This window comes from Schistocerca nitens, chromosome 4, assembly GCF_023898315.1.
Source record: "Schistocerca nitens isolate TAMUIC-IGC-003100 chromosome 4, iqSchNite1.1, whole genome shotgun sequence".
NCBI lineage: Eukaryota > Metazoa > Arthropoda > Insecta > Orthoptera > Acrididae > Schistocerca > Schistocerca nitens.
This window is the reverse complement of record NC_064617.1, coordinates 138,810,626-138,822,880: the sequence shown is the minus strand read 5'-3', so window position 1 is coordinate 138,822,880 and position 12,255 is coordinate 138,810,626. Positions and strand designations below refer to the sequence as shown.

At 36.7% G+C, this 12,255-nt stretch overlaps 1 protein-coding gene across 1 annotated transcript in view; it reads right to left on the bottom strand.

Moving 5' to 3' along the window:
• The window catches only part of LOC126252167 (uncharacterized), a 148,749-nt gene extending 139,460 nt beyond the window's left edge, over positions 1-9,289 (bottom strand). The window contains exons 1-2 of the mRNA XM_049953036.1: positions 9,199-9,289; positions 4,567-4,713 (exon numbers count right to left, since the gene is read on the bottom strand). Coding sequence (XP_049808993.1) covers positions 4,567-4,713; positions 9,199-9,289 — 238 coding nt within the window. The remainder of the gene's footprint in view (positions 1-4,566; positions 4,714-9,198) is intronic.
• Between the last annotated feature and the right edge of the window lie 2,966 nt (positions 9,290-12,255).

Sequence of the window (12,255 nt, the reverse complement as noted above, 5' to 3'; positions counted from 1 at the left end):
TCTACCTCTAAGATGGCTACATCAGTACCTCCATCAATTTCAAACCTACTAACCACCACCAATACCTCCACTTCGACAGCTGCCACCTGTTCCATACCAAGAAGTCCCTTCCATACAGCCTAACCACCTATGTTCATCACATCTGCAGTGATGAGCAGACCCTCTCAAAGTATACTGAGGGTCTCACTGTAGACTTCACTGACCATAATTAGCCTCCAAACCTGGTTCAAAAACAAATCTCCCCTGCCTTATCTTTCAAGTCTCCCACCACCTCCCAAAGTCCCACGATCCGGCCATTGAGGGGCATTCCCTCGTAACTCAGTACCACCCAGGACTGTAGCAACTTAATTAAATTCTCTACCAGGGTTTCAATTACCTCTTGCCGTGCCCTGAAATGAGAAATGTCCTGCCCACTATCCTTCCCATCCCTCCCACAGTGGTATTCCACTGTCCACCGAGCTTACACATTATACTCATCCATCCTTACACAACCCCTGCTCCCACCCCCTTACCTCATGGCTCATACCCCTGTAATAGACCTAGATACAAGACCTGTCCCAACATCATCCCACTCCAGTCCGGTCACTAACATCACCTATCACATCAATGGCAGGGCTACCTGTGAAACCAGTCATGTGGTCTATGCCTCCGCTGTGCTGCATTCTATGTGGGCCTCACAACCAACAAGCTGTCTGTCCACATGAATGGGCACTGGCAAACTGTGGCCAAGAAACAAGTGGAGCATTCTGTGCTGAACATGCTGACATGATGTCCTACATTTCAATGACTCCTTCACCGCCTGTGCCATATGGATGCTTCCCACCAACACCAGCTTTTCTGAATTGTGCAGGTGGGAACTTTCCCTGCAATACATCCTATGTTCCCATAATCCTCCTGGCCTCAACCTAGGCTAGTCACTGTCCTCACCCATCCAGCCCCTTCCCTGCTTCCATTCCATCACTACACAGCCGTCTTTCCATTATCACACCCAGTCTTTTTATTTTTAGTTATTATTTATTTACTATTTTTTTAATTTATTTCTCTCCTTTTTTGCTACTTCCCCCCTCCCCTCCCTCCTCACCACTCTGCCGCCCTGTGCCTAGCCTGCAGCACTTCACTGCCCGCCATCCCCACCATACTCTCCCTCCCTCACCCTGCCCTAGCCTCCTCCTTACCCCCACCCAGTCACCACTCCCTTTCATGCACTGATGCTGCTGCTCACAGTGTGGTTTCAGTTGCCTGAGACTACAGTTGTGTGTTTGACTTGCATTTGCACGAGTGTTTGTATGTGTTAAGTATGTGTCTATTGTTGATGAAGTCCATTTGCCGAAATCTTTAAGCGTGAAAGACTTTTTGTTGTGCCTATCTGTGACTCAGTACCTCCACTACATGGTGAGTAGCAACTTTCTTTCTCATAATACTGTTACATTCCATCCATGTTTGATCTATGTTTTTTTTTTTTTTTGTTTTGTTTTGTTAAGTGAAAAATTTTACATTTCTGAACATTGAGTGCAACTTGCCAGTCTTTGCACCACTTTGAAATCATATCATGATTTGACAGTTTATGCAGATTCTTTCAGATAATACTTCATAACAGATAACTGCATCATCCGCAAAAAGCCTGATTTTACTATTTATATTGACTGCAAAGTCATTAACATACTACCTGAACAGCAAGGCTCCCAACAGATTTCCCTGGGGCACACCCAAAGTTACTGTTATTTCTACATCTGACAATGACTCTCCATCTGAGATAACATGCTGTGTCCTCCCTACCAAAAAATCTTCTATCCAGTCACAAATTTCACTTGATATCCCATATGATAGTACTTTTGACAATAAGCATAGGTGTGATACTGAGTCAAATTCTTTTCAGAAATCAAGAAATACTGCATCAACCTGATTGCCTCATTCCAAAGCTTTCAGTATGTCATGTGAGAAAAGCGCAAGTTGGGTTTCACATAACTGATGTTTCCTTAATCCATGTTGGTTAGCATTGAGGAGGTCATTCTGTTCAAGATACCTCATTATTTTTGGTCTCAGAATACATTCTAAGACTCTACAACAAATCAGCATCAAAGATATTGTAGATGGGTATGATCTGTGCTTTTTACCAAGAACTGAGCATGGTTTATTGTTCAATGGATCTATGATACATTATAGTTAAAATGGGGACTAACTCAGCACAAATTCAGTATAGAATCTGACAGGGATTCCATCGAGCGATAGTGCTTTGTTCAATTTTAATGACTTCAGCTGTTTCTCAACTTCAGATTAAACTGAGGCAATTCTCCTGGGTTTTCCTGTGTAAAGGAACATTAGAAAATGGAGTTGAGCATTTCAGCTTTTGCTTTGCTACCCTCAATTTCAGTTCCTGTTTCATTCACTAGGGACTGGACACTAACATTGTTGCCACTAACAGTCTTTACATATGACCAGAATTTCTTTGGATGGTGACTTTTGTACAAATCTTAATGGCAGCTAGAAACAGTGATCAATCTTTATGTGTGATAAATTTGTGATTTACACTATTTTGACCATGTCACTCCTGCCAACATACAGTTATTATGGCTATGTGCCAATAAGCATAAAGACTACCATATTATGTGTTTCCTCTATTGTCTTCTCAATCATTACAGTCTCTCTTGTGGTACATATTTTCAACTCTTACATTGCTATCTGAACAACACAGCAGAAATGCTCATTCACAACAAAGTAAAACCCTCTGTACCATAACATAATGCTGTCACCTTCTCTAAATCATTTTCTGTATCAGGTCTCAAGTTTGGTGTGTTCTTCCTCAAAATATCAGAGAAATTAAAATCCTTTCAAACTTCAAAAGACAGCTTATAGTCTTCCTTTTATCATAACAGCCATCTCTCCCATATACAAGTCTACCATTTACCACTCACACTTGTCATTTCCCACAGCTTCACGTGTCAGTAGAGTTCTCTGTTTAATTTTTTTTTCTTTTCTTTTTTTCGTCCTAACAAATACTGTCACTGTCATACCAATCTTCTCCTTTTTCTTTATCTGTTCTGCTTCTAATACTATAGATGGCTTCAAATATGTTACATTAATATATACCACTCTTATTGCCCTTGACAATAATTACATTATTATTATAAATGCCAGTTATTATCACAATTATAATTGTGAATATTTTGTGATATCTTTTGTATGTTTCGTTCCTGGTCAGATGTGAGAGAAGGCCTTAAGGCCCTAATACTGTCAGAATAATATATACAGATGCAGTAATACAGCAACAAACATTATGGAACAAAAACAAATTTAGCAGTAATTTTACCAATAGATGCTGCTGTAAGCATCTTAACAATGAAGTCAGCTACAGATGATAGACGAATTGTATATGACAGCTATGGTTTGAAGTGCGCATTACATCATCCAAACTGTTCAATACTCATGACTGCACAAGTTTGGCCGTCAACAGTTGTGGCACTGTTAGTGAGGTAAGCTCATCCGCCATGGCAGGGTCATACTGCAGATGGAAAAAAAATGGTTTTTAACTGTCCTGAGGCCAAAAGTCACATTAAAAGCAAAATGATATTGGTTTTTTAGTTGTCCTGAAGCCAAAACCAACTAAAAATCAAAATGACATCAGTTTCTAATTGTCATGACTGGCACAAAACATGTTCATTATGCTATCTACCATTTCAACAGATGCTGGATAAACTGCTTTCTTCCCTCTGCCACACTGCACTTCAAAAGAAACTGTCTTTTTGAACTTTATAATCATTTTTCCAGATCCATAGCATCCGTCAGTTGAATGCCCTTTTTCTTACACATGGTTACAGGTGCACAGCACCATTCTTGTAAAAGAACTTTGCCAGCAGCACACAGTCCTCCCTGGAGAGAGTTACGTTGGCCATCTCAGACACTAACTGAGAAAAAGCCATTTGCTGCTGGTGAGCATATTCTGACACTTACAGTGCCATCTATTGGTCAAATTTTCATAATCTTTTTCTTTTTGATCCATTACCCATAAGGTAGTTTTTAGTGTTTGCAAGGTGGTAGGGCGGGCAGGAGTGCTAGACCTGTAATTTGGAGTATTTTTAATATATTGGAAGATGAATTGTAATTTGAAAGTTTATAATACAAACATTTAAATAATTTTCTTGATGGGAAACAACATGACTAAGCTGTATTTTTTCCACTCACAAGAAACTAGGGAAAGGCACAGCTCCCTCTTGCTCTCAGGCCTGTTTTTTTTTTTTTTTTTTTTTACAGAAAACTATCTGCTAATCTATTGCTGCAGTCTTCCTACTATACTATGTGCACAAAATGAGTAAAGTTTTATTAATTTCTGTCACTCCTGGTATTGCAACTGTAAAGTCTAGGAGTGTATCAACAACACTATGAGACAAGCAGACAATTCACATTCAATCTTTCATTTTTTTCTGAACAGTAATCTGGGCTGTTTTCATTTAAATGGAACATTATTAATTAAGATGCTTTATTGAGACAGGATTTTTGAGTTGTAAATTTTTATTTGAAATGTGTTTTCATAAATGTTATAGCAGCTCTAACGTGGGTCAGTAAACTTACCATCAACAATACCATAGACTTTCTTCTTCGCTTCAGCAATTATATTCTGTTTTGGCTTCTTCTCTGCCTCAGTAAAATTCTTGATACTTAATCTGACTGAAGAAGCAATCAGTGTTTCATTTCTGATTGTGATTGTTGTTTTAACAGCTGAAAGGATTTTTCAATTAAGTTCAATACAAAAACAAGCATAGTGGTGCATCTTAATTTTACTAAAATTTTGCACTCTGGGCCTTAGAAAATATCTAGCTCTCACATAAAAAACTGCAGATCTTCATAAACAAAATGTTTAAAGTCTTTTAAGAAAAGTAGATGCGAAGGAAAAATAGCTCAGACTAACAGCTCAATTACTCAGTAACTAATACATTATCTTCCATAAATCCCAGGATGAAAAAGCCTTCATGGATATGGTATGAAGCAAGTAGAAGCAGAAACTGTGGGCTACTTTTGTAAAATATACTTACAACAAATTATCACTAGTATTAATATACTCAGACTGGAATGTCTACTAGATTATTTTATGTGTATATATTTATACTGGGAGAAAAGAAATTACATAAAAATACTGGACATCCTCACAAACTACTCATCTTCAGAATATTCCAGGACATCATAGAAGGAGTGGCTAGTGAGGCACTCATTTGCTTTTACTTTGTTTTTTAATGTCTCATGATTTCCAGTTTTCTGCTCAATGTCTCCCAGCAACCTATTAAAGATATTTCCATCAGAATATAACATTATGATGTACTTGTTTTGGCATGTAAGAAAAGATTCTACAGAGCTTTGAGATTTTTAATAATAAAATCTAAATGGCATTCCTACTGCACGCTTCTGTAGCATAAGTACCTTTTTTCACATTAGCTCTTTTGTCCAAAAAGATTGTGTCCTAAGACAGTATTTAATTAAATAAATAAATAAATTGAAGTATTACATTATACTAGGAATGCCATCTGCAGGATAACACAGAGAGACAGCTTTGTAGGTGCAGAAGCATAGCAGAACTGAGTTCTTTATTAACTTAGCATACGACAGTCCGTCTCAAGCATGTGCCATATGTACCATATGATGGTCCTATCTCAGTTTATTATCCATTATCTATTATCCATCAGCGATCTAAACATATAGAGCCTCACCCAATGAGCACCAGCTGATCTCCATTTATAATATCTGTAAGCCATTTTTATTTACTTGTACTTGCACATCAAGAATCTCTTTTGGGTTAAATGAACAGGTTGTTTGCTGTTCAATTAATCTGCTGTCTTTGTATGGTGTGAATGTATTCAATCTCCTTAGTTGGAACATCACAGTTTTGGAATAATTCTCCATTTCTCTGGAAAGTCTGTTGTGTAGGTCAACAACAATAATGGGCCAAGTACGGCACCATATGGAACAGTATATTTAATGTGTCCCCACTTTGAATTTTGTCTTACTTCTACTACATATAATTTTTTTAAATGTGAACCTGTATTTTTTGTTAATATATGATTTTCAGTGTTCCCTTGTTGAATTTTATTTACAGGATTTAATGGAGATTTAATATTAGTTTGATTTTCTTCTTACCTTAATTGTTTGACTTTCCTTGGATGTGGTTATACCAGACCTCTTCTCTAGACTGACCAATTTTTGCTGGAATGAAATGTCATATAACTACTTCTGCTTTTCTTCAATACTTAAACAACTTTTCTATATGTACTCCACATACTGTCCACAAATGTGTATTAGTAAAATATGCTTCAGCTAAGGATGATAGATTCAGAATTCAGAATGACAGTTCAGTTCATAATTCATTTGTTTGAATATCATTGTCACTCTTTTATACATTAATTTCTGGGGCAACAAGTTTCTCCACTGTAGACCAACGATTCAAGGATCTATTATTTTGTGTGTGTGTACAGGTACTTTCTGTCATGATGTTGATGTCCTGTCTTGAAGACATGCATCTCTAAGCCTGGTTTTCCAATGCAAATACTACAATAAATTGGCACAGTGGTTTTGCTCCCGTATGTCATATCTTTTTTAAATTTTTTTCTCATGAGTTTCATTCATCAGTAAAAATACATAGGGATACACATCACAATTCTGGAGTGATATGTTGTTGGAAGTTGTAATGGGACACCATTTTCTAACATAATCTTCTTTTTTACAGAAGTAGCCAGTACTGGGATTAATGCTAAATCTGGTACAGGTGAACATTCCCAGCTGTTTCACTGAAAGAATTTCATTTAATTTTGTATATGAAGTATTATATTTTAGACACAAATGTATAAAAAGAAATTAATTTGTTAGTGCTCTGTAAATACAGTTAAAATTACTCTTCTTTTAAAAATATTTGAAATAGCGAAAACACCTGGCATATTTAAAATTCATATTATTAAATAGTCCCCCATTCGGATCTCCAGGCGGGGCTACTCAAGAGGACATCGTTATCATGAGAAAGAAAACGGTGTTCTATGGATTGGAGCTTGGAATGTCAGATCCGTTAATCGGGCAGGTAGGTTAGAAAATTTAAAAAGGGCAATGGATAGGCTAAAGTTAGATATAGTGGGAATTAGTGAAGGTCGGTGGCAGGAGGAACAAGACTTTTGGTCAGGTGAATACAGGGTTATAAATACAAAATGAAATAGGGTAAATGCAGGAGTAGGTTTAATAATGAATAAAAAAATAGGAGTGTGGGTAAGCTGCTACTAACAGCATAGTGAACACATTATTGTGGCCAAGATAGACACAAAGCCCACGCCTACTACAGTAGTACAAGTTTATATGCCAACTAGCTCTGCAGATGATGAAGAAATTGATGAAATGTATGATGAGATAAAAGAAATTATTCAGGTAGTGAAAGGAGACGAAAATTTAATAGTCATGGGTGACTGGGATTCAACAGTAGGAAAAGGAAGAGAAGGAAACATAGTAGGTGAATATGGATTGGGGCAAAGAAATGAAAGAGGAAGCCGCCTGGTAGAATTTTGCACAGAGCATAACTTAATCATAGCTAACACTTGGTTCAAGAATCATAAAAGAAGGTTGTATACATGGAAGAAGCCTGGAGATACTGACAGGTTTCAGACAGATTATGTAATGGTAAGACAGAGATTTAGGAACCAGGTTTTAAATTGTAAGACATTTTGAGGGGCAGATGTGGACTCTGACCACAATCTATTGGTTATGAACTGTAGATTAAAACTGAAGAAACTGCAAAAAGGTGGGAATTTGAGGAGATGGGACCTGGATAAACTGAAAGAACCAGAGGTTGTACAGAGTTTCAGGGAGAGCATAAGGGAACAATTGACAGGAATGGGGGAAAGAAATACAGTAGAAGAAGAATGGGTAGCTTTGAGGAATGAAATAGGGAAGGCAGCAGAAAGGAGGATACAAGATGAACATCAACAAAAGCAAAATGAGAATAATGGAATGTAGTCAAATTAAGTCGGGTGATGCTGAGGGAATAAGGTTAGGAAATGAGACACTTAAAGTAGTAAAGGAGTTTTGCTATTTGGGGAGCAAAATAACTGATGATGGTCAAAATAGAGATGATATAAAATGTAGACTGGCAATGCCAAGGAAAGCATTTCTGAAGAAGAGAAATTTGTTAACATTGAGTATAGATTTAAGTGTCAGGAAGTCGTTTCTGAAACTATTTGTATGGAGTGTAGCCATGTATGGAAGTGAAACATGGACGATAAATAGTTTAGACAAGAAGAGAATACAGGCTTTCGAAATGTGGTGCTACAGAAGAGTGCTAAAGATTAGATGGGTAGGTCGCATAACTAAAGAGGAGGTATTGAATAGAATTGGGGAGAAGAGAAGTCTGTGGCACAGCTTGACTAGAAGAAGGGATTGGTTGGTAGCACATGTTCTGAGGCAACAAGGGATCACCAATTTAGTACTGGAGGGCAGCGTGGAGGGTAAAAATTGTAGATGGAGACCAAGAGATGAATACCCTAAGCATATTCAGAAGGATGTAGGCTGCAGTAGGTACTGGGAGATGAAGAAGCTTGCACAGGATAGAGTAGCATGGAGAGCTGCATCAAACCAATCTCAGGACTGAAGACCACAACAACAACAACATTATTAATTGCACAATCTAACACTAATTATTAAATTTATTTCTGTATTCATTTCTAAAATAATGATGTAGCTTTGTAACAATTCTTCTTTTATCAAGAAAGTTTGTAAACTCTTTGGAATATAATGAGTACTGCAGAGGGTAGGAGTAGTGGGCATGCCTCCGGTGGAAGTGCACAGGTTTTTTCATTTTCTCTACAACAATTTAATTGATGGTTTTATGAAACTGGAGATTGTGAAGTCAGTGTGGTGTAGAAGAATGGGATAAAATAAAAAGATATTGATAGCAACAGAAAGAATTTCATCAATTATTCAGTTCAACAAGAACCTACAAAATCATAATTTTAGACACAAGAATATACCCCTAGACACAACAACAATGAGATAATGAAGATAAGTACATCTTACACTTCTCGAACCTCTTGAAACTAATGAAGACACACTGGAAATATGAGGTTTTGCATCACTGGCTGGGATCATAATTTTGAACACCTTCTTTATTGATGACCATTCTCAATTTTTTCTTATTTCCTAGTTTCTGCTGTACCAAGTATAATAAACATGTTTTCTCACCCTCTTCCAGTCCCTCCTTTCTTGTTTTTTCTGTCATCAGTATCACGCCAGGAAAATGTTTCTGACCATTCCCTTCTACGTGATTTTCCATTGTCTCGGTGTACCCTACCTCTCCTGAAAGTTTGTGACCACTGCGCTGAAACACCATGCATAGCAAAGGTGAATTTGTCTTTCTCTTACACATTTTAAATTCTCTCACTTAAAGAGCTTGTTATCAAGTATTTAGAAGTCTCCTATGTATGCCACAAATGCTTCAGATGTTCGGCATCCTTCCCATGAGAGAGGACAGAAATTCTGAAGATTTAGTTTGGGAGATCTTTATGAATATTTTTCTGTTCAAGATTTCTGTACACTTGGTGTTGATTATGAATGAGTAAAGGTATTATTTTGTTGTTCTGAATTGAATCTAGTTAACTCTAAACAAGATTTCAGTTTTGTTGTCATTGGTTTACTTATGTAACATGTGCTAGGTTATGTTTCTCTTCATATTTTATAATTTCTGTTTGATGGATTTGTTGGGCATGCTGTGATGTTATGAATGCAGCAATCAGTGCTCTGGTGTCATTACTAGTGTAGCAGAGAGACTTCAGTGCCAAAGAGTTGATTAACAGACAGACACAACAAAAAGACTGCTAAACAAGTGTGCATTTGGCCAAAAGGCCTACCAGTACTTCTGAATTAGACTACATATAGGGGAAGAGTGGGAACAATGAGACAGTGGGAACAGTGAGACATTAGTTTTATCTCTGGAATTAAGGTTTCAGTTGTTGGTACCTACTGTGAATGTGGTAACCAAAATTATTTAATCTATGGGTTTCTGTGTTTCATACTTGACATTCTTGTTGTGATTTCATTGTTGGTATATTTGTACTCAGAGGTAAGAAAAGTCTCTTTTTACTAAATTTACTTAGCTGGTTTCTGAGTAGACCATTGATATTTTCAAATTATTTTATTACTCACTCAAAACTATGGTTTTTCCAATACCTATGAATCACTGTCATTGAAATGTTGCTTTAAGCTGAATGTGTTTGGGGCCATTTTGAAAAATGTTTGCAACTGGGAACAGTGAGTTATGAATACAGTGAGACATGTCTCATTGTTCCCAGTACTTCTTCATAGTGCCTGACAATGAAACAGTGATTTCGTAGATTTTAGTGTGCAAACTTTTCTTTTAGGTTATAAAATATCCAGGAGAAAGAAGACTTATAAGGAAATAGGAAGGTTTTCAGAATCTTCAATGATGGAAGCTGTCATGCTGGTGGTCAAAAATAAAATGGGCTTCAGGAGTGCATCTAAGCTGAAAGGCTTTATGGACTTACACTCTAGGCTGAAACAAGTTTTTGCTAAAGGGCATTTCATTAGTCAATGTGTGAAAAGAAGTGACACTGTTGTTAAGCACTTGCAGTCAAAGGAAATATCTGCTAATATATTAACTAAACCATTTGTTAAAGAGCAACACATAGGCCCATACCTTATTCACAAGTTGAAATTGTTACTGGATTAAGTGATAGAGTGTTCTTACATTGGTAATCTGGCTGCTTGTTTCATATTTGTCATTGCTGTCTATAGAGTGTGGACTATCTTTGAGTTGTTGTTCCTTTTGTATATGTGAATGTGATGGACCATGATTGTGTGAATACAGCTATGTTGAACAATGTCATCATTATTTATATTTATCATCACAAACCTTGCTCTGCTAACGAGTTTTTGTCCAATTATTGCCATCATTATCATATGCCAACATCAAAACATTTCTCTGTCAGTTGCAAGGACAAGAAGTATTTTTACCATCATGCCACTAACACAATTTGATCATGAAACAAATAATCTTTAGCTTAGAAATGATGATGCTTTCAGAGCTGTTTGTGCTTCATAGCTTATTTGGGTGTCTCAAACTTGCATCATCATTCAGGAATCATTTCTACCAATGATTAACACAAAAGAAAAACTACACTAGCTAAAGTAATTAGTGTGCATAAAAAAGTAAGTCAATCCACAATTTTATCATAATTTAGAGAAGCAAAGTTTTTCCATTATCTTACACAAAATATTAAGCACTTCAGTCTTTCTTTCTGCTACTTTGATCTAATTACATTTTGTAATGTTTATGAAAAGATGCTAAAGTGGAGAGTCATCTGACTGCAGTCATCCTAGTATACAGGGTGAGTCACTAACTACTGAAACCTAGAATAACTCTGAAAGTATGATAGTAGCTGAAAAGTTTGTGGGACAAAAGTTGCATGGGACTATGGGGGCCACAATATGACATTGGTTTTTTGTTGCTAGGTGGGGTCACATCAGAGATATGAAGGTCAACTTTATATTTTTAAATGGTATGCTATAGTTTGTTATATATTTACCTATAGCAGCCATTGAGATGAATCAATGATGTATAACAGTAAGGTCTTTGAAGGTCAAAAAAAGTCACAAAAGTGGCATGAACGTCCATTTACAGGTGTTTGAAGTGATGACTACCGGTATCAATGCAGTGCTGCAATCTTCTAATCATGATTTGAATGGTATTCCTTATCACTTCAGCACTTATCAAAGCACATGCTCTGACAGTTCTCTCTCGTATATAGTGTAAATAGTAAATATTCACCAAATATGGTGTATCCATCTAATGTGCTATTGACATGTAAACACCATTCAACAGTTTTGCAATACAACACTAATAAAAAAGGTAAGACTAGAATCGCTGAATCAAGTGAATGTAAATAACATATTCCTTCAAAGAATAAGTAGATATGCTTCTCATTTATGGAGAATGCCAACGACATTCAGTGAGAGCCAGAGACTTATATGCTGAAAGATATCCTCAACATACTCACCCTACACTTCATACATTTAAATATGTGTATGATAAATTACATCAGAAACATATCCAGCAAAGAAAAGTTACTAATGAGGGAACAGAAACTGGTACTCTTGCCACTGTGGTTCGAGATCCTTGTGTTAGTTCACTTCAAGTTGCAAGGGGATCTGTAACGAGACAGAGTAGTGTTATTCATGTTCTGCATCACCTTAAATATCATCCTTACCATATCAGTCTTCACC